The following is a 23,012-nucleotide window of genomic DNA, read 5'->3' as shown; positions in this document are numbered from 1 at the left end:
ACCGAACACCCGCCCCACGGCACCCCCACCCGCTACCAGACAGACACCGACACCCCCGGACACCTTCCTCGGACAGACACCGACACGCGCGTTTAAGAGTTTTATAACGACGGTACAAAAATTTCCGTTAACGATTGGCTAAAACGGACGGACCTGGGGTGGGAAGCGGGTACCGGGACCATCCCGAGCACCGGAGCGGGTGGCACCGGGACTGCCCCGTGAATGCGGGAGGGGACACCAGGACCGCTGCACAACCCAGGAGGTGCCCCCTGCAAGGGCAATGACCTAACTGGGGACAGCACTGCGAGGCAGCAGGAAGCCTCCGCCCTCACAAAGCCGGTGCACTGGGGCCAGAGCCTTGCCCACAGCAAAGGGCTGACAACGGCACCGTCCCAAATCCCCTCGTGGGTCCCGGTGGCAGGGAGCGCCCGGTAAGCAGCCACAGGCAGTGCATGGCAGTGCCTCTCTGGCTGGCAGGGGGGCGACAGCTACAAAAAATGGGGGTTTGGTCCTAAATCAGTGGGAGAAAGCTGTACATGGCAGCTGAATGGTGGCTCAGCCATCGTTAGCAGTCACCAGCTGTCCCATGGCCTCCCGGATGTAGACCGACTGGATCTCCTTCGTCTTGAGGCAGAAGTCGCAGGCCCAGACAGCAGAGGCCTCAGTGGTGAGCAGCCCATAGGCATTCTCGGTCATGCCCGTGCACTCTCGGTGGAACCACTTCTGGCAGGAGGCCTCGCACAGGATGGCATCCTGGTCATCGTTCACTTCGTTGCGACAGGCCCCGCAGGGGTACACGAGCCCCGGTGGTGGCTGGTGCCCTGAGGTGCTGGTGGCCTTGCCAGGGGGTGGCAGTGGGAGGCTATTGGTCTCAGGGGTGCTGGCACTGCGGCCAGCACTGTTGGGGGCAAACCCAGGCTGGGCCCCGTTGACAGTGGTGGGGGAGCCCGAGTGCTGCTCCTGGGTGAAAGTGCTGGGGGGAGGGTTCTTGCCCCCCTCTTCGCTGCTAGTAGGGAAGCTGGGATTCGCCCCAGGGAATGGACTGGCTGTGGGGGGCAGGGGTGGCATATTCTGCCCGGGGCGCTGCATGGGAGATTGTCCAAAGAGGTTGCTGGGTTGGCTAAAGCGCTGAGCCACTGCAGGACCCCCGGGGGGGTTGAGGGCTGGCCCGGGGCCCATGTCCCCCCGCGGGGGCTGCCCCATAGTGGGGGACATCATGGGCCCGAAGCCCGCAACAGGCCCCTGCATGAGCTGCCCCATCGGGGGACTAAAGTTCTGTCCAAGGGGCTGGCTGAAGGGCTGCCCGGCGAAGGTCAAGCCCCCCGGCTGCACGTAGTTTGGATTCTGGGGGGGCATGCTAAAGGCCGGGCCCATCTGCCCGGGGGCGAAAGGGGGGGCCTGCCTCCGCAGGGGTTGGGGACCCCCGCCGTAACCAGGGGGTACCTGCGGCGACATACCCCCTTGCACGCGGAAACCGCCGAAGGGAACAGGGCTGCCCAGGAAGGGGGCAGGGGCCGCCCCCACCTTGGGGGCCCCGAAATCATCCTCGAAGGGATTGGAGGCCACCAGGTGGTCCACCATGGGGGTAGGCGGCGGGGCGAACTCCGAGAGGTGCGAATAGGCAGGGCCCTGCGGGGAGAAGGTGGCGGTCAGGGTTACTACAGTCTGTCCCCGGCCCCCGCGCCGCCCCGAGCCCGGCCTCACCTGCGTGTTGGACTTGCGCCGCTTCTTTTCGGGGCTCTTCATCTGCAGCCCTGCGGGGACAAGGGAGGCCGCATCAGCGGGGAGGGGGCGACCCCCACCCACCCCGGTCCCGGCCCACCCGCGCTCACCTGCCTTCCCCTGCTTCCGGCCAGGCCCGCCGGCGGCAGCGCTGCCCGCGGGGTGGGGGGGCCCCGTCGGGGGCGGCGGGGCCGGGACCGCTCCCTCCAGCTTCTCTGCGTGCGGGGCCGCCATAGCCCTCACAGCGCGCGCGTCGCCGCCATGGCCCGACCGGAACCGGAACCCGCGCGGGGCCAATCACACCGCGCGGGGGGGCAGGGCGAAGTGTGCAAGATGTGTCAATCACCGCAGACTCCCACCCCACCCCTCGGTCAGATCTAACCAAGTGCAGCGCGATGGAGGGGAGGGGGCACGGTGAAAGGACAGACGGGACAAACCACGTATGACGTCCTGAGGGAAGGAAAGAAAAAGGACGAACTGTAGCGCCCGTAGGGTTGCACAGGGCGGAACCACCCGCCCATAGTGACCCCCCAGCTCACACCAGCCAGGGCCTAGAGAAATACCAACTTTAATACAACCGCCAGTTCCTTTGGTATAGCGGGGCCAGGGCCCTGGGGCTGAGAGGGACAGGGCTGCACTTTGGCTTGGGGGAAGTTACACTGTGCATGCAGGGGGGTCCTCGCAACTCCCCGGGGCTGCCAGAGTTGCCCGTGCGCAGCCGGGACGGGCAGGGAGGAAGGGCACGTGGTGGCGCAAGTCCTGGAGCATAAGCATGTCATGGATGGGGTACAGGGTGCTGGGAGCATGGGGGAGGCTCTGTAACCAGCCCCTGCCCTTGCATAAGAGTGTGGGACCTGCGGGGTCAAGGCACAGAGTTAACACATAAAGTGATCCGGTACAGTCGAGGACCTCATGCTTGGAGGAGCAGAGCCCCCCCATGGGCCCCCTCCTTGGCCCAGGGGCCAGAGATAAGGACAGACAGCCTCTGGCTCAGGGGGACTCAGCCCTGCCAGTCTGAGTCCATGCTGGTGAGCACAAGAACAGCTGTGGCACGGCAGCAGGGCTGGGTTTTGGTAGGAGCTGAGCTGCTCTGCAAACGCTGAATCTGGAGGGGCAGGGGCTTTGCAGGAACAGTTCCCCACCCTGCAGGCACTCACAGCCTGAGCCCCCCCATGGCCACCAGCTCCATGTGGTAAAAGGAGAGAGGCCCTGTCCTCAGCCAAGTCCATGCTCAGTCCCAGTTGCAGAACCTAGAAGAGTCTGAGGGCTCTCTGGGGCATGGAACATGGCCAGAGGGCTGCGCACTGGGGGTGCTGTGCACTGGGGTCCCTGGACGCTCACAATCTCCTCTCCACTGGCTGCTGCAGGCACATCTCACTGCCCGCCGAGATGATGGGTAGGTGATTGTCCATGTGGTAGCTGATGAGGTGGCTGACACTCTCAAAGCGATGATCTTTTGTCCGCACCTGGTGGGCCAGAAAAGGAGTACTCGGGAGGCTGTCAGTGCCCATGTGAGGCCAGAGCCACCACCCACCATGGCTTGGGCAAGGCACAAACCTGGGGCTGCAGTCCCAAACCCATGCTCCACCAGGCCCTCCCCACCCCCAAAGTCAGCCCAAAGTTGTCCCCTAAGGAGCAGTGCAGAACCCAAGCGCTCTGCTGGCTCTCATAACCCCTAGGATCTCCCCCTGCTGTCCCAAGCTCCATCCCCAGGCCCCTACATGGACTCACCACTCCCTCGGGATCGACAAGCAGCAAATGCTTGGGCTGCCCACCCTGCAAACCAGTCAGCACGTACTGGCCCGGGGTGGTGGTGCTCTCCCGCACCAGAAAGTCTCCGTTCACCTTCAGCAGCTTCTCAGCCTCCTTGCGGCTCATTTTCCCATGGTACCAGGGCTCCCGTCGCAACTGCTCCTCCATGGAGGCCACCACTTGGGCGGGGGACAGCCCCATAGGCACAGACGGGGGCACATGCAGGGCATCTTCAAAGGGCTCTACAAGGAGAGAGGAGCAGGGGAGTCATGATCAAGCACACAGCCACCTATCCACTACCCTGGCTGCAGCTACCGTCCCACTCACTCATGTCAAAAAGGTCCCTCTGTGTGCTGCCGTTGGCTGTGGCTGGATTGCTGGCAGCTAAAGCTTGGCGTGTCTTGTCTATGTTCTGCACGTTGACGTAAGACGGGTCATCAAACAGGTCCATGCGGCCAGATGTGCCTGCCGGAACTGGGTATTTCTCTCTCCCTGCTACCAGGAGCACTGTGGTCAGCAGAACTTCAGCCCACCTTGGCCCCCCACCAGTGCCCACCATCAGAGCATTCGGGATCCACAAAAGCGGACGGCGATTGGCCACACTCATCACATTACCTTGGGCAGGAGCATGCTGCTTCTGGGTGTCATACTCCCCACCGGATGACTGGCCGACAGGCTGCAGGGAGAGGCAGTGATGAGCCCCCACCCCCTTTCCTGCTCAACCCCCTTCCAGCTCCCCACACTCCAGGCTGCCAGAGACACCAAAGAGACATAAATAACCTTCAGCAGAACCCATGACCCAGTCAAGGTCCCTACATCTCCATTACAAGTTGATGCCTCCCCAAGAGGTCATGCCCAGAGCCTCACCAGTGTGGCACCCAAGTGATTTGGGGTCTGAGCAGCCCCATCCTGCAGCCGCATGTCCACGACCCCCCCAATGGGAGGTTCCTTGCCAGGGAAGTCATTGTAGTACTGGTGATCTGGGGCTGGTTCCTCCTCTTCCTCATCCCAGGCAGAGCCATCAAACCCTGCCATTCTGGGAGAGTACAGTACAGATAAGCCTGTGAAAGCAGCCACGGCTGCATCCCCTCTCCAAAACCACCTTCCTCCCAGTCACACAACCCTGCTCTGACCTGTCATGTGGGGTCACCAGCTTTGGAGGGTTCTTCAGATACTGCTTGAAACGCAGCTCGAAGGCCTGCCCAATGGTGCTGATCACATCTTGTGCCAAGCCTTCAGGACACTCCAGGATATGGCAGGCTGGGTAGAAAATGGTGGGATGCAATTGTGGAACTCCAGCACTAAGGTTCTTCACCCCTGAGCCTGCCCTGTACATCCCACAGCTTTCTTATGTGTCATCCAGTTTTCCCCCCTCTGCATTGAACTGATCCTGAACACCTCCAAAGTGGGGCTTTGGCACTGAGGATCCTTGCAGCACCCTCACCTCTCTGATTGACGGGGTCTTTGGCAACATAGGCAACATATTCAGCTGTGTCCTGTGGATAAGACAGCAGCAGTGAGACAGGGATGCTGGGGAGCACTGGGCCCAAGACCTCAGGAGAGGGCAGGAGAGGCCCCATGAATGGGCACCCTGAGTACTCACCGGGTCTCCCCCTGATGCAAAGGATATAGACTGCATGTGGTGGTTGGCAATGATCTGCAAGGTGGAGAGCTTGTTGTTGACAACCAGAAATTTGTTGTCACCCACCCAGAGGTGGCACATCCCACTCCTCCCAGGGCTGACCTGCCATGAGGGTTCAAAATCCTCCAGAGCCCTGGTTATAAGCCACAGACCACCAGGAAAAGGACTGGGAAATCACTGGGAGTGGGATCAGAACCAGGAGTTCTGGCCCCAGGCAAGACAAATTGGGTGATACCGTCTCCAGGAGATCCCACAAAGCATATGAGATATTCCTCCCACCTCTTCACCCCAGGGACTTCGGGGAGGTGGGCACTCATCACACAGCCCATCCAGACATTCCTTGAGGAGGCTGGGGGCATCTCTTGCCCCAGCAAGACCTGGGGTGAGGTACAGGAGGATTCCTGCTTGAGGATTCAGCCAACCCAACCCCTCCCCATTCTCACCTGCTTGCAGTCTGAGGCCATGAGGTTGAGGCTGCTGGTGGAGATGGTCAGGGTGATGGGCATGCCTGCAAATTTCAGGTTGCTCTTGCCCAAGATGGAGTTCAGGGAGCGGCTGCAGGGCTAGGGGCAAACGGTAGTGTAGAGAAGGGGTTCCCCAGACCAGACAGCCCAGCAGCAGGACAGGGCACATCCCACTGCTTCCACAACAGGGACGGGCACCTTGTCCTCACCACTGGCCCTGGCCCAAGCCTCAGTTGGGAGATCAGAGCCCTGGGCTGACCAGCACAGCACTGCCAGCTGGGCTGGGATGTGGTCCTTGGCCCTGTGACCAAACCAGCCATGCATGCTCCCCTGGCAGCTTTCCAGACAGTCCTCACCTTCCGTCTCCTCACGGCTCCCTTGGCACCAGGCACAGTCTCACATACCAGCCCAATGGCCTCCCTGCAGGGAGTACAGTGAGATGTCAGTCCCCACAGTGCCTGCCTTGCCCTAAGATCCCCCAACCACAGGACCGAGGACACGGGGATCAGCATAGGAGAGACAGAGAGACAAAGTGGAAGCTCTCAGGCAGTGCCAGCTGGGGCTCTTTGGGTAGGCAAAGTGCACTGGAATTAGTATTTGATGGGCTGCAGCAGTCACTGGCCCCCACTGAAAGCCCCACATGCTACCAGGGGCTTACCTAGGGCTCAGACAACTTCCTCACCCCTCTGCAAAAGGAGAAGTCCCTAGCGAGAGGCAGACCTCACCTGGTCACCTGTGTCCTGGTGTTGAAATCCAGAGCCCTCATGGACTGGAGCACTTCCACACAGCCCATGTACTGTGCAAGAAAGCAAGGTGAGCTTGGCTAGCCATGGAGATTGTCCCCCATGCAGCCAGGGAAGGGGCTGGGGCCTCAAACATCTCAGCTCTGCAGCAGTTAACTTCCCTGGGAATATCACTGCCCATTGCTCTGTCCCCCAACCCTCCCTCAAAGAGCCCAGCAAATCCTAACACCAGGAGGCCCCAAAATCCCCACAGTAACCCTTCCCACTCTCTCCCATTCCCCAGCACTCACCCGGACATGGTAGGAGACCCCTGAGCCCATGACCTTGTCATCAGGATGCAGCCAGCCACGGGTGGGCTTATTGACAAAGCTGCCGTGGCGGGTCCATTCATCACCCCCCAGCTGGCCACCTTCCACCCGCGTCTTCTTCCCACAGCTCAGCTTGTTCATATCCTGGGAACAGACAGTGACAGGTCTCACTGAGCTGGGGCTGGCAGCACCCCCTGGCACTAGTGCTGGCATCCCAAGGGGACCAGGTTCCCCTGGGCTGCTGCTGGCTGAAGAGCCCCGCAAGCTGAGCAAGTTGGCGGGGTTGGAGAGCTTCAGGTTGGCAATTTTGGGGAAGAAGGAGCAGAGGGTGGTAGGGCTCTCCTCCAGCTCAGGTGAGAGCTCCCCAAGAGGTGCAGCGTGGCTGAAGGAAGAGGAAGACAGGGAACCAGGCAGAGACCGCATGCTTGCAAGGGACTCCAGTGGGGAGGGCGGGACTCCCAGGCCCGCCACGGCCTCCTCTGGAGAGGAGACAGACTCGTTCCGCAGGTGGCTGTATTTGCTTTTTTGCAGGAGATCCATGCTGGAGATAGGTGAGAAGGGCCACGGTCACCCTGTCCTGAGTGGCAGTAGGGTGGATGCAGCCAGCTGGGCCTCACAGTGGCCCCAGAGAGAGTCCAAGTGCCTGCAGCCACTGGGAAGCTGCCCCCAAGCAGAAGCCTCGACTGAGCTCTGTGCTAGGTCCACACCAGCCTGGCATGGCTGGTAGGGAGGGCTGGGTGTGGGATGCTGGGCAGTGGGTCCAGGGGCTGCCCAGCACTGTGCAGGCACAGCCGATCAGTCGTGATCGGCGTCAGGGAGGATGTGCAGATCCGTTCAGACTGAGAGCAATGCACCACAGCAGGGAGGAAATGGGGCCGCAGCAACACCCTGGGGAGCCACTGGCACAGGGAGGGGAGCTCAAAATGCTGTCCCCAGCCTGGAGGTCCTCAAGCCCCATGCCACTCCAACACCAGGCCAGCAACAAATCTCATTATCTTCATCCAGGTCCAGATCCAGTTCCCTCTGCCCTGCTGCTGGATTCAGCACGGCCACCCCCCACCCCACAGCTCACTCCAGCCCCTGTGCTGCTGCCCGCTAAGAGAAAATCAAAAGCATGAATATTTAAAGCCCGGAGATGAGGCAGACACAGAGCGCATCCAAGCTCATCCCAGCCCTGCTCTGAGCACTGTCCAGGAGGGAACAAGGTCCTTCTGTGGCAGCCAGTGCCACACAACCCACGTGCCGGTGATGAGCAGCTGCTGTTGGCTTGCCGGGCTCTGCCGGAGGTAGCAGTGATGCTGAGATGACACCAGTGCTTGCAGCTTCCTGGAATACAGGGACATGCAGTCCTTTGAGAGCACAGATCTTGCCTGGAGGGCTGGTGGGAGAAAGAGGAGGATGGCCAGGAGTAGATACAGGTAGGCTGTGCGCTGGGCAAGGCAGGGCTCAGCACGGCCCCCCAGCCGTGGTGGGGAGCTTGTGGGAGAGGCTGCAGCTAATCGCTGCTGCTTCCCGCATCCCAGCTGTTCCTCCCGGGAGAAGAGATGAAGGGGCTGCGGCTGATCGGAAGAGCTGTGCTGACTCACAGGCGGCGGGGCAGGCTCTGCCCGCGACGCGGGCTGCGCTGGGGCTGGGGCGCAGCGCAGGAGGGGCTCCCGGCGAGGGGTGGGGACGCAGAGCTTATCTGGAGCAGAAAAATCAAGGTCACAGGCGGAGCTAGCGGGAGTGGGCGGCAAGAACGCGCCGGGGGCAGAATTGGCCCCTTCAACCTCTGGGAGCTGGGCAAAGCTCCCACCTGTGGATCAGGGGGGCTCAGAGGCAGGTCTCCCCTGCTCCCCATTCCTGACGCACTTGCATGCAGCAGGAACTTGAGCCAGACAGCCAGACTGTGCTGCCTTCCACAGCCTTGGCCTCACTGAGGGGCAAGAGCTCCCTCCCCTCCACCACCTATGGGGTGAGGCAAGGAGTTCAGACAGAACCCAGCCTGACACACCACGAAACAGACCCTTACCAACCACCAGGTACTCTGACCACCAAACCAAAACTGGGTAAATCCAGGCCAAGGAAAAGACTCTCCCTGCTTGGAGCCTTTGCCCAGCACTGTTTGGTACTGGCAGCTGCCTGCTCCACTTCACAAAGCCTGGCACACTGCCATGGGGACAGGGAAAGGAAAGCCAGAACAGGGCTAGAAATTGCTGCCTACTTGATGCGAGGGGCTGTGGCACGTGACAGTGGGCCCGTCACTGAAGCATCTCCTTGGCCATCCACACTAGCTCTGTGAAAGCCAGCCCCCCCCACCTCAGCCACGGTGGTCCTACAGGCTCCGAGAGCCCGTGCTGGCTGTTCTACCAAGTGCTTGCCCCCTCCAGGGGCCCCCGGCTGTTCGGCGCTGTGACCTTCCTGTGGCCTCAGCACCACTCCTCTGAAGAAAAGCAGGAAGCCCGGAGCCAGGAAGTCGCTGGCCCGGTGAGGGGCCAGTGCAGCCCTGCTGCTAGGAGAGCCTGGCTGGGCAGCATCAAGTGGCCATAGAGAAGTGAGGTTTGCCCATGATGGACTGGCCATTGGTTGATGTGGGCCTGGGCTTGCCTGGCATGGCAGATCTGTGAGCCCTGATGCTTCTTCAGGATAAGAGCAGGAGGGAATTGCAAAAGGGGCAGGAGTGTCTCCTCAGCCCCTTCCCACCACCCCAGGGCTTGGAGCAGCCATCACCTCCAGACAGCAAAGGGCTTATGAGCCTCCCAGCTGAAGCCCCTGCTCAGACACCTCTCTGCTGATTTTCTCAGAACCTTTGAGGCCAGTCTATCCACATCACTCAACAGCCTGTGACAAGATGCATCACAGGTCCCAGCACTTAGAGACCAGAGGTGCTACCATTGTAGCCCCCCCCAACCCCAGAGTCTACCCCAGGGCATCAGAGCACCCTCCCAGTGGCCTCTGAGTGCAGAAGGCAAACCTGGAGATGTGCAAAGGTGCAGAACACTGGCCCTGTCTGAAGAGGCAGACCCAAGCCCCATACCACAGGCTGCAGCCCTTCCCCTTGCCAGGCAGATGCCAGGAGCTCCTGCCCCTGCAGCAGAGTATGAGCAGGGCACCTGGAACAACTGCCCCCAAGGAGCTCTGGGGACATGTCCTGGCCCAGCTGCTCCATGTGCCCTGCCATCACAGAAAGACAATGGATCATAAGAAACAGAGGGATGTGGACTACTTTCAGGCACCTGAGACTGGGACTTCACACACTACCTGGGACAAGGAAGAGAAGCAGAATGGGAACACTCAGGACTCTGCTACCAACATCCTCCCTGGAAAAAACTGGGAGCTGAGTCAGAGGCCTGGAACATGCCAGTGGTTTGGCAAGAAATCGCAGCAAGGTGCAGGCAGCCACACATACAATCCTTGCCCTGGGCAGGAGACGCCCTCTGTCCAACTGCAGCCAATGCTGAACCTCTGAGGCAGGGGTGAAGCAAAGGAGAACATTCAAATCCAGCCAATAGCTGATTTTTGCCCCACGCATCACAGCAGCATCAAACATTTATGCATTCCTGCACGCAACCTCTCCTTCATTCTGAAGAGGGGCTTAGGAGATGCCAGTGGAGATCTGGGGAAGAGGCTGGAGACCTCCCAGAAGGGACAGGAGGTAGGCAGAATCCACCACCGAAGCTACTTAGCCCTCCACCGAAGTCCTTACCACATACTCCATCGCTGGCGGAGGGCAGGGCAGGCCCCAGGCAGGGAGCAGAGATACAGCCCCTCTCGTCTGGCACTCCGACCTGCGGTTCGGGGACAAACAGGGAGTTAGCCAGCCCTGTCCCAGCCCGCTAAGGTGGGGGCCATGGTGCCAAAGGCAGACCCTGCTCCTCCATGCACAGGTGGATGGGGCTGTGGCTGCCCCACATGCTGCTAACACAGAGGGTGAGAGAAACCTGAAAGCCACCTTCTTCCCACTGGAAATAAGATGGAGATGGGATGCACTGGGAAAGGAACATGAGGCTGAGGTTGGCACTGCTTGAGCCCTGCCCACATTTGCTACTGGCAAATGGTATCGGGGGCCAAGAGTCACTCTGTGACCCAAGACAAGTGTTGGAACCAATCCATGCCCAGCCCAAAAACCAAGAGTGGAAAGTCACACACAAGGAGGGAGAGTGAAGGCAACTCAGGGGGACAGAGCTGCCCCCTCCTCCACCCCCTCAGCTGGCACCCTGATGCAAAATTATACACAGAGCCCCCAAGACTGTGTTCCTTCCTCCCAGGGGACCAGTGAAGACAGGAATCATGGAAAGAGGCTACAAGGGGTGAGCTGACAGAGGTAGGAATCTCTGTGAGGGAAAAACAAGGCAAGCAAAGCAGCAGCATATCAGGAGTTGCTGCTCTTCCCACTCTTACTCCCACTGCCCAGCCAAGGCAGTAGAGGCCAGGCCAGTGGAGCAGGGCAGCAGACATAATTTACTGTTTGGCAGCAATTGTACCTTTATCCGCAGCCTGTGCCAGCTGTCGCCATTAGCTTGGAAGGTGGCAAGATAAGGAGGGCTATGCTTGGCAATGGCCATGGAGATCGACTCCTGCAGCACACCACTGCCAAGCAGAGGTGGCAACAGCGCCCTTTGGACATTGGGCACTGAACCTAGTGGCAGGGAAGGAGCATCTGGACCCAGAGCCAGAGTGCTCAGCCTTACCGAAGCCCATTTGTGTCCCTCCTGAGGATGGGACACTGCTTTGCACAGCTCCAAAGGTGGCCCAGCCAAGGCATTCCCCCTCCAGAGGACAGTGGGTGGATCCTCATGTCCCGCTTAAATGAGAAGAGATGGCATCTTCAGCCCCTATTGCAGGCTGACACCAAGGCAGCCCTGGCAAGCACTGACAAGAAGTGCCCTTTGCCCACAGACTTCTGCAGCACCAACATGGCAAGCAGGGCCCAGATCACACTTCCTTGGAACCCGTGTCCATGGTCTATAATCTGTGTGGATGTCCCCATCTAAGAGATTCAATGGGAGAAGCAAGAACAGATGGACACCACACACTGCTGGAGAGCAGACACAGATCTGCAAGGGGGAACAGCTACCCGTTCACAACAGTTGGGTAGGCTCCAGGTACTCACTGCTGCCTTCCTCTGAAGCACAGAAGGCAGGATGGACAGGAGAGCAGACTACAGCACCACAGAGGCTGAGGAACCCTCAAAACCCAGCCGGTGACCTGTCCCTGCCGAAGGTCATGCCAGTCTTGGGGCCCGGGGTTCGTCCCAGACCTTGGAGCACCTCTACAGCTCCTTCCTGTGCATCGCACCAGCACGGGGTGGGGCGATGCAAGCCTTAGCCCCAGGCACATGTAACCAGCCGCCACGTCGGGTGGGTCACCCCAAAATCTTAGCACAGCACGGTTCCGGCTCCTCCAGCCCCCGTCGGGCCGCATATAGGAGGGTCCGGACATGCCCCACAGCTAGGCTCCCTCACGTCAGGCAAACGAGGCTACTGGGAAGGGCGGCTCGGCCCTCACAGCACAGGGAACGGCGGCGTCTCGGGGGCGGCTCCGGCAGGACCCCCACTCGTTCCGCGGAAGGCGGCGGCGGCAAGCGATGCGGCCTCAGTCCGGCGACACTGCGGACGAGGGGGCACCGCGGGGCCTGGCCTTGGATCCCGGGCCCTGCGCGGGTTCCCCCTCCTCCATCCGCACGCGCCCTCACCACCCCGGCCGGCGCGCGCTCACCGGGCACCATCGGTCACGCGCGGGTCTCACGCCGCTCTCCGCCGGTCCCGCGCTCGCGCGCCCCCTCTTCCCCACCCCCGCCACACTCGCCGCCACTCACTTCCGGCCCGCACCCCTCCGGCGTGGCCCCACTGCACCCATGTCACGTGACTCAAGAGCCAATCACGGGCTGCGCTCGGCCCGCGGGAAGCGGAGCCAGGACCTCGCCGCGTCGCGCGCGATTCGGCCAATGGGCAACCGCTCCGCTCCGCCCCGGTGCGGCGCCACCCAATGGGCGCGTGGGGCGGTGGTGTTTGAAAGCGCCGCGGGGGCGGGGGCGCCAACGGCCGCCGAGGGAGGGAACCGTGGGCCTGTCATGGCGCACAAACAGATCTACTACTCCGACAAGTACGATGATGAGGAGTTTGAGTACCGGTACGGAGCGGGAAGGGGTCCCCGTAACATCTGCTTGATAAAGATGCAGGGATTTCGGTTAAGGTTTACCGGGGCGAGGGAGGGAAATGCCTCCATTACGGTAAATTTTTGGGGTGGAGAGGCTATTAATGGCTCGCTAGTGGGACGGGGGGTGGTAGGCGAGTCCTGGCTCCCTTGTAAAGCAAGAGGGGAATTATCCTGGTAACATGGGAGATCCCGATAAGGGTTCTGTATCGGGTCAGGGTGCTCATCCCGTTAACAGCTCCCTAGTAGGGAATCTCCATCCTGGGGAATGAGGGGTTGTCGGGGGTGTCCCGGTGTTTACTGAAAGGTGCGGGGGCGCAGGCACGTGATGCTGCCCAAGGACATCGCCAAACTGGTGCCCAAGACCCACCTGCTGTCGGAGTCGGAGTGGCGGAACCTGGGGGTGCAGCAGAGCCAGGGCTGGGTCCACTACATGATCCACGAGCCAGGTGAGCCCCGCGAGGGAACGGGTGGCGCCCAGGGGGGCCGACCTGACCCCCTCTTTTGCCCCGCAGAGCCCCACATCCTACTTTTCCGACGGCCATTGCCCAAGAAGCCAGAAAAGTGAGTGGCCTCTGGTGTGCTGAAGCTTCCAGTCCTCCCACGCTGAGCAAGCACTTTCTTCCTCTTCTCTGCATTTCTTGGGGGCTCCACCCCCTGACCATCGATGCTGCCTGGGCGCCGTTTTGGCAACTCAGCCTTGGTTCCGGAGGTCCTTCTCGTGGCGATGCCTCCAAAACTTCAATAAAGTTATGTTTGAGAACTGTGTCTACACTGCCAGGAGGAGGTGGGTTGGAGGGCGAAGAAGGGCTCCCTGTACTGCGGAGTCTATCCTGCGTGGGTTCCCGAGGAGGGCTTGCCGAAGTCTGGGGAAAAGAGAGCGCGGGGGGGGGGGGGGGGGGGGGAGGATGCGGACTCTTCCCCGTGCCCACCGAGGGCGCGGGGGGTCGGGGGGGGGGGCTGCACGTGCCCCTGCCCGCGCCCCTGCCCGCCGGGCATGGCCATAGAGGCGGAGCTGCCCCGATATCCCCATCCCCCCGCGATGGTTCGGTCCCCCCAGGTCCCGCCTCTCGGCCAATGGGTGCTGCCGAGGCCGCGTAACGGACGTGTGGACCGGCCCGTGAGCGCGCGGGGTGGTGCCGCGGTGTGCGGGGGTGACCGGGCGACTCCATGTGGGGGGTTCTGCGGGCTGCGGGGCGAGTGGGCGGGCCGCTGAGCGCTGCCACCTGTCGCCCCATGGCTGCTTCGGGCCCGGCGGCGGTGGCCCGGGGATCCGCCAACACCGCCGGTATCATCGTCATCGGCGATGAGATTCTCAAGGTGCGGCCGGGGGTGGGCCTGGGCTGCGGGGGTGCGGAGGATCGGGGCCTGCGCCTGGGGTCGGGACACCCGTCCCTGTCATGGGCGTCTCCGTTCCCCTCAGGGCTACACGCAGGATACAAACTCCTTCTTCATGTGCCGGCGACTGCGTGCTCTTGGCGTGAGTGTCGCCCGGATCTCGGTGGTGCCCGATGACGTGGAGGCCATCGCCAGTGAGGTGGCCTCCTTTGCTGCCCGTTTCACTTACGTGCTGACTTCCGGGGGCATCGGCCCCACGCACGACGATGTGACCTTCGAGGCTGTGGCTAAGGCCTTTGGGGAGAGGGTCATCCTCCATCCCGAGCTGGTGGCCCTGGTGCACAAGTTCTTTGGCAAGACAGAGGTGCAGTGCCCTGAGATGAAGCTGGCTCGTGTCCCTGAGTCCTCCTGCCTCAACTATGGCACAGATGGGCACACTGGCAACACGTTCAAGTACCCACTAGTCAGTGTGCGCAATGTCTACATCTTCCCTGGTATCCCGGCACTGATGGAGCGTGCTCTGGATGGTCTTGCTCACCTCTTTCACAGCAAACAGACCCACTTCCACTCCCGCACCATCTATGTGGCATCCGATGAGATGCTTATTGCGCCCATGCTGGACTGGGCTGATGCGACCTTCCGGGGCCGCGTCAGCTTGGGTTCCTACCCAGACTGGACCAGCAACTACTACCGAGTGAAGCTGACCCTGGACTCAGAGTCAGAGCAGGACCTGGAGGAAGCATATTGCTTCTTGATGAGGGAGCTGCCACCGGGTGTTGCTGTGCCGTTGGTGACAGACTGTGTTTCTACAGCAGCTATAGAGGTTTATGGCCTGGCTGAGTCAGGTACCGGAAAGAGGTGCTGCAGCATAGCTCTGTGCCTCCATGCTTCTCCTGTGCAGCCTGTCAGGGCTGGGGCAATGGGAACACCAGCCTGGGAGCAGAGCTTGTCTGTTGTGTTGTGCTGAGAGGCTTGAGGGTTGCTGCAGCTGCAGTGGGCTTCATCCCACACAGGTAGAATGGGACCTGTAACCTAAGGGCTGGTGGCGGCAGGGTCTGAGAGCGCAATGTACAGCAGTAGCAGCAGTGCCACAGTTCCCTGGTGCACTCATGATCCCTGTTGCATTGTGGCCTAGATTTCTGGGTTGAACAAGCTCTTGGTTGTGGTGCCAACAATGGCTCTGCTATGTGTCTGGATATGAGATGTATCCAGAGGGTGAAGTGCCGTAGGCCCTGGGGTCGTGCTGAGGGAATGTGAACTGGGAAGGCACCAACTGTCCTGTCCTGGCAGGCTCGGCCCTGGGGCAGAAGGTGGCAGCAGCCGTGCGAACCATCGAGGAGGCTTTGGACCAGTACAGCCTGGTCCAGCTCTGCGTGGGCTTCAACGGGGGCAAGGATTGCACAGCTCTGCTGCACCTCGTCCATGCTGCTGTGCAGAGGTACCCACGCATGGGGCTCCAGGCTGGGGCAAGGCTGAGGGGTCCTGCAGACCCTGGCCAGGGCTCTGGGGCTCTTGCTCTACCCTGAGGCAGTGAGTGGATTCCTGGGGTCTAACTGGTGGAGACTGGATGCTGCCTTGCCTCCAGTTGCCATTGGTCAGAGTCCAGCTGCACTGGGTCTCTCTGCAGGCGCTTCCCAGCGAGGCAGGAGAGACTGCAGGTGCTCTACATTCGCACTGTGTCCCCATTCCCTGAAATGGAGCAGTTCATTCAGGCAACAGTCCAGAGGTAGGAGGCATAGTGGGGTGGGGTGCTACGCAGAGGGTGTGCAGCGTTGCTTGCAGCCTGCAGACAACTGCCCACCCTGCCTGCACAGGTACAGGGTCCAGCTCTGCACTGTGGAGGGCTCCATCCGGGAGGCACTGGCCCACCTGAAGGAGCAGCAGCCACAGCTGGAGGCTGTCCTGATGGGAACACGGCGGACAGACCCTTACTCATGCACCCTGACCCCCATGTGTGTGACAGACCCTGGCTGGCCCCCTTACATGCGGGTGAACCCCTTGCTGGTATGTGGCCTCTACCTGCTCTGGGGCTGGGACTGTTGCCACAGGGCTTGGCACGGGAACGCAATGGGGCTGGGAACCAGCAGTGATCCACCCCCACCCTGGACAACTTCTCTCACAATTCTCACTCTCCCAGCCTATCTGCTGCCCCACTGTGCAGCTGCAGGTGCCCCTTGCTGCAGCAAGGCTGCTGGGTGCTGTTTGGCGGGGCTTATTCTTGCCTGCTAGGGGGTTTCCCTGTGTTTGGGGAGGTTCTGGGAGGTACAGTGGTGCTATGATGACCATCTGGCTGTCCCAGGAACTCTCCAGGAAGGTCTGACGCTTCCCTGGGAGGCAAGGGAGCAGCCTTTTGCCTCTGCCTCAATTCCCTGCCCAATTCTGCCTGCAGGACTGGACCTACCGGGACATCTGGGAGTTCCTGCGCAAACTCTTTGTCCCCTACTGTATCCTCTATGACAAGGGGTGAGTGCTCAGTGCTGCCCTTCTCACATGCATAGCCAGTGCCCCTGGGTGCAGTCTTGCAGCTGCTTCTTCCCTCTGCAGCTACACGTCCCTGGGGAGCATGACCAACACACAGAAGAACCCAGCACTACGCTACACTGATGCTCAGGGCCGGGAGGGCTACCGGCCTGCCTATGAGCTGGAAAATGAGGAAGAAGAGCGCACCTCCCGCCAGTGAAGGGCCACACTCTGGGAAGCTCCACTGGAATGCTGTTGGGAGTGACATTGAATAAAGTTGCTGCCTGTCAGCACTAAATAAACCCGCTGCAGTCTGCTCTGCACTGGCACATGGCTTTGTTGAGCCCTGAGGGCTCCATGGGGCAGGAGTGGGAGAAACAAAAGGGTCCCCAGGTTGTGCCCCCTCCCTGCACCCACTATTGGCGAAGTTTTGGAAATGTGGAGAATGTAGCAGGTTCCAGTGCTTGCCAGGGCATGTCACCACTGCTGCCCCTCCCACCATGTCATATCCTGCTGATTCCTCATGGACCATGCATCACTTCTGGACCATGGCAGCCTGTCTGCAGGGTGCTCCCCAGCAAGTGGCACGGGTACAGGCACTGGCACTGCCAGCACCCACTGCCACCTCCCTGGGGCTACGCCTGGGCTCTTGGTTGCTGTGGCTTCTGCCGGAATGCATCTACCTCCTTCTCTGCAGTTGGTGCATCCATGAGCTGCTGGACTAGGGAAGACGCCCCTCAGGGTCACAGGACCCTGTCAGCCCCTGCCTGTCCTGGTGCTGTGGATGAGTGACCTGCCTGCAGCTTCACTTGACATGGTGCTTGAAACATGACAGGGGCCTGGCTGTGGTGTTTGGGGGTGGCAGAGCCCAGCCATGGTGCTCCTGAAGTGAAAAGGGCCTGGCCGTGGTGCTTGAGGGGAGACAGCCTGGCTGTGGTGATTCTGGGGGTTAAGAGGGTGTGCCCTTGATATTCGCCAGTGGGTTGTTACCCCCGTGCCTCTCTCCCCTCCCCAGGACTGTGCTTGTTACCCTGTGCTGATGGAGTTGATGGACCTCTGGAGCTCAAACTCTGCTGCAGCTTGCGTTCCCCCTGATCAGAGACCCCAATAAACCTGAGCAGTGCCTGACTGGCTGCATCTGTTTGGGCAGAGCTCTGGGAATGTATCTGTCTGTATGTGTTCCCAAACCTTCCAATCCTAGCCCTGGGTAGCACTAAGGCACTCCAGTGCACCCCTTGCCCCTGTCCAGGACTGAGGGTCCCCACATCCCTTGGGGCCAAGGGGCAAGAGTGGGGAGCTGGGGTTCTGCCTGCATTTCCTGCCTGCTCCTCCACTCCTGGCCATTTCCTGTTTCAGTTTGTGGGAAGCAGCTAGAGCAAAATATTTCCAATGGGCCCAGCCTGGCTGGGAGCTGTGGCAAATGTGGTGCCACGCTCCATTTAATACGGTAATCTGTAAAGAATTCTGGTGAATACAAATAATAGTAACATAGAAAATTCATAGTTAATTTCTTTGCCCTATGCTTTTTCTCTTTTATTACTTAAATCTTTCGGTCCTCTGAAACTTTCCTGTTGCATATGTTGCATATATCTCTCATGATAGGAAGGAGACTGGCCAAAAATATAAGTCTGCATTTGGTCAAATATCTGGTGGGGTGGCATCAGAAGATGCTAGACTTCATGAAATGCCTTCCACAGACTGAGTCAGGTCCGTATTTCCTAGCTCTATGTGTACAAGCCTGTAAGGGAGTGGTGTCACACACTAGTGCCACCAGAGTGTGGCTGTGGAGGTAGCTGTGGGTCCATGAGCCCATCCTGCTCCATTGCTGCCTGTGCTGGTGCCTGGTCCCAGCACAGGGGAAGATCTGCACACCCCATCCTCGGCAGCAGCACTGGCGCCAGTGTGGCCTCCCTTATCTCTGCGGGAACTCAGAAGCAGGAAGCCTGGCCTGGCGCGGGATAAGGGTCCAGTTTACATTAGCTCCTTTGTTATGGAGCGCACCCACCCTCACCCACTGCTCACGGGGGGGGGGGCGGAGTGGGGGGGGGAGGGCTGGGGGCAGGTCAAGAACTGTGGGGCAACAGGAACCCCAGCCTGGGATGCCACGAGGGGCTTAGGTGGTCCTTGCAATGGTTCCTGTGAGGACATGAGTAGGGATGGAGTCTGCCACAATGTTGCCCTGCCACTGTGCCTCATGGCTTCCCCCTGCCCAGATCAGCTACTCAGCTGGACCCTGCCCTGTGGTTGTGCATTGGTGTCTGTGGTGCTGTTTGGGCTCCTGGCTGTGCCCAGCTGCCTTGGCAGCACGGTGCTGAGCATCCCTGACTACAGGAGCCTATGCATCTGACACCTTCCACGTCCTGGTGTGGTAGCCCTGATGTGGTGTCCCTGGCAGTGGCTCAGCCCCAGGGCTGGTTGGGATGAGAGTGATCTATGCATTCCCCAGCCGGGAAGGTCCAGGGGAGGAGAGAGCGTCCCAGCACAGGAAAACGTCTAGGCAGTGACGCGTGGCGGGCAGAGCAGTGCCGGCCGCCCTGAGAGCACAGCCCCATGCAGTGCCCTGGAGCCTGTCACCCACCTCCGCCACCCACCGTGAGTGAGACCCTCTTCTGCAGGGACCCCTTGGCTAGCCCTGTGATAGGGGTGAGAGGGGAGTGGGTGGGTGCTGTGGGCAGGAGCATATGGACCCCTGCCCTCGCTGTCTCAGCACAGACAGGTTTTCCAGTAGTGGGGGTTGCTTTTGGGGTTACATCTGATGTGATCTTGGGGATGCCAGTGCCCCTTGAAGTGGCACCCCACCTCATGGTGGGAGTGGCAGCAGCAAATCAAGGCAAAGCAGCCTTGCCAGGGATCTGGGAGGACACAGGAGGATGCAGCAGGGCCCCCATTGGGACTCCCTGGAGCCATAGCACTCTCAGGGCACAGGAGGTGATGCCTGTCTCCATCCTGCAGGTGGTCCCCACGACCACCCCATGTTCTGTTCACGCCGTGCTGGGCTGGTGCGGAGGCTGTGGCGGCAGCGCTGTGCAGCAGCCAGCCCCGAGGATGGCCCCAGTGCCCTCAAACTAGCAGCGCACGCGCTCTTCAAGAAACTGAAGGACGAGGAGCTGGAGTTGCTGGTGCAGGTGGTGGAGAGCCGAGGCGCCTGGGAATCTGGCTGCGTTTTGGCACCACGGGGGGACCCACGAGGGGTCAAGCAGGGACTCCCCCCTCAAGTCCTGCTCTGTCGCCTCTTCCGCTGGCCTGACCTCCACCAGTCCCATGAGCTCAAGCACCTCTGCTACTATGCTGGGGGCCAGGGGTCCTGTGGGGACTTGGCTGTGCTGTGCTGCAACCCCCATCATTTCAGCCGCCTGGCTGTACCTGGTGAGTGCTGGTGGCAACACTGGAGGCTGCCTTACCTGGCAGGCTCTGACCCTTGCTCTCTGGGGGTGGTTCAGGGCTCCAGAGGGCTCCAGGGGGGCAGGATGCACTCCCAGCCTCTCATTTCCTTCTCTCTCCCCTACAGAAAGCCCTCCACCCCCCTACTTGAAGGCATCCTGTGAGCTTTCCTGGCCACATGAGCCCCAACAGCCCAGCACTCAGCTCCTGGAGTTCAGCTACAACGGTGGGGACTGGTGTGGTAAGATGGGCCCACCCCACTCCACAATCCTCTGCCATACCCAGCAGGCAGGAGGGCATTGGGCAGGGCTGAACCCCTGAATCAGAAGCAGAGATTGGAGGGGACAGAACATGAAAATCGGGGAATGGAGCCAGCGGTCACCCCCAGCAGGAGGAAAAGACTCCGACACAGGATGAGGGGTTCCTGCTAGGGGAGCAGCCTGGGCCCAGACATCCCCCGCCCGAAGCGCTGAAGCTCCTGTTATTTTTGGCAGCGCCAGGCTCCCTGCCGGAGGAAGCACTGCCTATGGGGACACACACAATGTGCCTTGACGCACACAGCCCCAGCTCCCGCTTGGCTGCTGGCCACCAAGGCCACCAGCTGCCACTGCCCCACCTTCCCCTGCACTCAGGGACCAACCCCCCTCACAGTCCTCCCCCACCCCTTCACCACGGTGCTTGGGGACTGGGAGCAGCTCCAGAGACTCACACCCAGTGCAGGACCCCATGCTAAGGCATTCCTGCTGCGCCACATCCATCTATCTGTCCTCATATGCCCTCTGTGCCCACTCCCCTTGGCCCGTCCACCTGCTTGGCTCAGTCTTGTCCTGGTGGTGACAGCTCTGCTCTCCCCTGCCAGACACCAGCCTCTCATGGAGCACCGTCAAGGATGGCTGTTGGTGTAAACTGGCTTACTGGGAGTACCGGACACGTGTTGGCCGCCTCTACGCCGTGCATGAGGCATCAGTGAATGTCTTCAGTGAGCTGCCATGGGGCAGTGGGTTCTGCCTGGCCCAGCTGCCAGCTGCCTACCGCAGCTGTGCTATCCAGCGAGCACGTGGCAAGATTGGCCGGGGGCTGCTGCTGAGCCAGGAGCCAGGTGGCATCTGGGTGTACAACCGCAGTGAGCACCCCATCTTCGTCAGCTCACCTACCCTGAGCCCCCCTGGTGCCTGCAGGTTCACTGTCCTCAAGGTGCTGCCTGGCTATTCGGCAAAGGTGTTCGATTATGAGTGGGCAGGGGACAGCGAGGGTTGGCAGCTACCTAGGGAGGGACCCTGTGACCCCCACAGTATCCGCATCAGCTTTGCTAAGGGCTGGGGACCCTGCTACTCCCGGCAGTTCATCACCTCCTGCCCATGCTGGCTTGAGGTCCTGCTGAACCAGCAACATTGAGGCTGGGGCTGGTGGGGGATACCAGCAGGCTCCCCCAAAGCAGGTTCACAAGCTGGGGGGCCGTTCTACTGTACCTCAGCCTGTGTCTTCCAGGATTGTGTTGCAGAAGGATTGTCCTGACTCTGAGGGCTCTGTCTGAGTGCTGACTGGATGGAGTGCCCCCCTTGCATGGCTCACCACTTTGCCAGGACCTGCCTCCCCTAGCCATGGGGCTCTCAGTGACACAGGGCGCTATTTAGTATATTTCTTTTTTTCTTTTAATTTTATTATTTTAATATTCAAGTTTATATTAATTTATCGATTTTTGTAAAAAAAGCAAGGAATGAGGCAGGAGTCCCCATTGTCAGGGCCAGGCCTGGGGGGTGGCAGCCAGGGCCTGTGGGGACCAGGGGAAGCAGGAGAGAAGAGAGGTGGGAGGGAGTGGGGAGGAGGGGGGAGCTGGGGGCCTAGATGTCATTGTAGACAAGGAATGGGAGTGAACTGGCACGACTGGGGGGGGGGTGGGGCAGGTGAGCACAGCTGGAGTGTGAGGCAGGTTAGAGCATCTGGATAGGTGTGGGGCAGGTGGAATAACAGGTGGGGGGCAGGTGAGCATCCCTGGGGTGGGGACCGGTTCAGGGTTACCCGAGATGGGTCCCATGCCTGGGTGGGGTTCTTCAACCGTTCGGGCAGCATGGGGGAGCCCCGAGCAAGTGCAGCCGAGGGGATCCCCGATTGCCTGACTCGTGTCTGCTGTTTTTAATCCAAATAAACGGTGCCGCCGGCACCAAGAGACGTCCGTGTCCCTACGCGCATCAGTGCCGCCCACGGGGCTCGGCTCCGGGAACCAGCAGTGCCCTCTGCAGGCAGCTGCCGCGGGCCGCGATGACCACCCGGTCCTTCCTGCCACGCCGCCGGCCCGGCTGAGACCGCGGCCCCTGCCCGGCCCCGGTGTTGGCCCCGCCGCGAGGGGTGAGTTCGACCGCACCATCGGAGTCGCATCGGGAGAAGCAGGGAGAGATAGACGCCGGGAGCACAGCCGCAGGCAGTAGCAGACCACAGCGGCTATGGGGAACCGTGGCCTGAGGGGACGGGCGGGGAGCGATGGAGCCGGGGGTCGGTGGCAGCGGTGCGGAGGGGGAGGTAGTTCTGCGGCTTCCCCCCTCCGCCCCGCGGAAGTCCGGAGCCTGGCGGGCCGGTACCCTCGACGGGGATGCAGGAGCACGGTCAGAGGGACAGAGCTGGGGGAAGCGAAGCGGGCGGCTGGGCGAAGCGCGGCGGCAGGTGCCCTGTACGGGCGGCCTGGCGAAGGGGTGGGGGGTCCCGTTCTCGGCCCCGGCGCGGTGCCCCGGCGCGGCCCCCCCACCCACTGACATAACGTCTGCGCGGGGCCGTGTTTGCCTTGGCAGCCCCAGAGCGGCAGTGGCTCCTCACACTTTCCGCTAGCGCCGGGCAGTGGCCGCGCTCCGAGCCAGGCGCGGGGGGGCCGGGGTGAGCCGAGGTGAACCCCGTGGCCGCCGCTGCCTCCCTGAGTCGGTAGCGGCCAAGCAGGTTGCGCGGGGTCCGCGCCCAGGCACCTGCGGAGGAGCCACCCCGCTGGGGGCCGCCGCACCCCGCTCCAGCGCCGCCGAGAACAGGGGGCTGCTCCCCGCGCCGCGCCCCCGCCTGCCCGGCGCCCGGCACCTCGCGATGC

General features: G+C 61.2%; 5 protein-coding genes across 11 annotated transcripts; 3 read left to right on the top strand and 2 right to left on the bottom strand.

Annotated features, from left to right (window-relative positions):
* Positions 1-87: 87 nt before the first annotated feature.
* On the bottom strand, positions 88-3,105 carry PYGO2 (pygopus family PHD finger 2). 2 transcript variants are annotated; one of them, XM_062511382.1, is made up of 3 exons: positions 3,028-3,105; positions 1,705-1,754; positions 88-1,629 (listed from the first exon to the last, which is right to left on the bottom strand). In XM_062511382.1, exons 2-3 carry the CDS (start codon positions 1,744-1,746, stop codon positions 556-558), a joined length of 1,116 nt encoding a protein of 371 aa, XP_062367366.1. In that variant the 5' UTR covers positions 1,747-1,754; positions 3,028-3,105; the 3' UTR covers positions 88-555. The 2 variants fall into 2 exon arrangements, with proteins under 2 accessions (XP_062367366.1, XP_062367365.1); XM_062511381.1 differs by lacking the exon at positions 3,028-3,105 and adding an exon at positions 1,833-2,031.
* SHC1 (SHC adaptor protein 1) lies at positions 3,060-10,328 on the bottom strand. 5 transcript variants are annotated; one of them, XM_062511378.1, is made up of 13 exons: positions 10,317-10,328; positions 6,614-6,775; positions 6,306-6,376; positions 5,937-6,000; positions 5,560-5,679; positions 5,078-5,131; positions 4,919-4,970; positions 4,608-4,734; positions 4,342-4,510; positions 4,090-4,150; positions 3,802-3,966; positions 3,454-3,716; positions 3,060-3,188 (listed from the first exon to the last, which is right to left on the bottom strand). In XM_062511378.1, exons 1-13 carry the CDS (start codon positions 10,326-10,328, stop codon positions 3,060-3,062), a joined length of 1,449 nt encoding a protein of 482 aa, XP_062367362.1. The 5 variants fall into 5 exon arrangements, with proteins under 5 accessions (XP_062367362.1, XP_062367363.1, XP_062367364.1 ...); XM_062511379.1 differs by lacking the exon at positions 10,317-10,328 and having other exon boundaries at positions 3,802-3,969; positions 6,614-7,186; XM_062511380.1 differs by lacking the exon at positions 10,317-10,328 and having other exon boundaries at positions 6,614-7,186.
* Positions 10,329-12,652: 2,324 nt separating this feature from the next.
* On the top strand, positions 12,653-13,518 carry CKS1B (CDC28 protein kinase regulatory subunit 1B). Of its 2 annotated transcripts, XM_062511356.1 has the most exons (3): positions 12,653-12,742; positions 13,088-13,215; positions 13,282-13,518. In XM_062511356.1, exons 1-3 carry the CDS (start codon positions 12,684-12,686, stop codon positions 13,332-13,334), a joined length of 240 nt encoding a protein of 79 aa, XP_062367340.1. In that variant the 5' UTR covers positions 12,653-12,683; the 3' UTR covers positions 13,335-13,518. The 2 variants fall into 2 exon arrangements, with proteins under 2 accessions (XP_062367340.1, XP_062367339.1); XM_062511355.1 differs by having other exon boundaries at positions 13,088-13,518.
* Positions 13,519-13,936: 418 nt separating this feature from the next.
* On the top strand, positions 13,937-16,801 carry FLAD1 (flavin adenine dinucleotide synthetase 1). The gene is made up of 7 exons (XM_062511351.1): positions 13,937-14,086; positions 14,190-14,949; positions 15,395-15,542; positions 15,732-15,830; positions 15,919-16,108; positions 16,494-16,567; positions 16,649-16,801. Exons 1-7 carry the CDS (start codon positions 13,937-13,939, stop codon positions 16,782-16,784), a joined length of 1,557 nt encoding a protein of 518 aa, XP_062367335.1. The 3' UTR covers positions 16,785-16,801.
* Positions 16,802-19,536: 2,735 nt separating this feature from the next.
* Positions 19,537-21,340, top strand: LOC134055195 (mothers against decapentaplegic homolog 6-like). Its single transcript, XM_062511354.1, has 3 exons — positions 19,537-19,930; positions 20,073-20,186; positions 20,805-21,340. Exons 1-3 carry the CDS (start codon positions 19,537-19,539, stop codon positions 21,338-21,340), a joined length of 1,044 nt encoding a protein of 347 aa, XP_062367338.1.
* The last annotated feature ends 1,672 nt before the right edge of the window (positions 21,341-23,012 follow it).

This window comes from Cinclus cinclus, chromosome 31 (assembly GCF_963662255.1).
Source record: "Cinclus cinclus chromosome 31, bCinCin1.1, whole genome shotgun sequence".
Taxonomy (NCBI): Eukaryota; Metazoa; Chordata; class Aves; order Passeriformes; family Cinclidae; genus Cinclus; species Cinclus cinclus.
The sequence above is the reverse complement of the archived record's forward strand: the minus strand, read 5'-3'. Positions and strand labels throughout refer to the sequence as shown.

Excerpts from the sequence above, each read along its gene's own strand:
- FLAD1 (XM_062511351.1), top strand. The coding sequence starts at position 13,937 with ATGTGGGGGGTTCTGCGGGCTGCGGGGCGAGTGGGCGGGCCGCTGAGC. Across the intron at positions 15,831-15,918 it reads ATTCAGGCAACAGTCCAGAG|GTACAGGGTCCAGCTCTGCA; the intron begins GTAGGAGGCATA and ends CTGCCTGCACAG. Across the intron at positions 16,568-16,648 it reads TGTATCCTCTATGACAAGGG|CTACACGTCCCTGGGGAGCA; the intron begins GTGAGTGCTCAG and ends TTCCCTCTGCAG.
- SHC1 (XM_062511379.1), bottom strand. The coding sequence starts at position 7,171 with ATGGATCTCCTGCAAAAAAGCAAATACAGCCACCTGCGGAACGAGTCT. Across the intron at positions 6,377-6,613 it reads GGGTCTCCTACCATGTCCGG|TACATGGGCTGTGTGGAAGT; the intron begins GTGAGTGCTGGG and ends TTTCTTGCACAG. Across the intron at positions 3,970-4,089 it reads GCAGCATGCTCCTGCCCAAG|CAGGGAGAGAGAAATACCCA; the intron begins GTAATGTGATGA and ends TGCTCCTGGTAG.
- PYGO2 (XM_062511381.1), bottom strand. The coding sequence starts at position 1,956 with ATGGCGGCCCCGCACGCAGAGAAGCTGGAGGGAGCGGTCCCGGCCCCG. Across the intron at positions 1,755-1,832 it reads CCGGAAGCAGGGGAAGGCAG|GGCTGCAGATGAAGAGCCCC; the intron begins GTGAGCGCGGGT and ends TTGTCCCCGCAG. Across the intron at positions 1,630-1,704 it reads GGCGCAAGTCCAACACGCAG|GGCCCTGCCTATTCGCACCT; the intron begins GTGAGGCCGGGC and ends TTCTCCCCGCAG.
- CKS1B (XM_062511355.1), top strand. The coding sequence starts at position 12,684 with ATGGCGCACAAACAGATCTACTACTCCGACAAGTACGATGATGAGGAG. Across the intron at positions 12,743-13,087 it reads GATGAGGAGTTTGAGTACCG|GCACGTGATGCTGCCCAAGG; the intron begins GTACGGAGCGGG and ends GCGGGGGCGCAG.
- LOC134055195 (XM_062511354.1), top strand. The coding sequence starts at position 19,537 with ATGTTCTGTTCACGCCGTGCTGGGCTGGTGCGGAGGCTGTGGCGGCAG. Across the intron at positions 19,931-20,072 it reads CAGCCGCCTGGCTGTACCTG|AAAGCCCTCCACCCCCCTAC; the intron begins GTGAGTGCTGGT and ends TCTCCCCTACAG. Across the intron at positions 20,187-20,804 it reads CAACGGTGGGGACTGGTGTG|ACACCAGCCTCTCATGGAGC; the intron begins GTAAGATGGGCC and ends CTCCCCTGCCAG.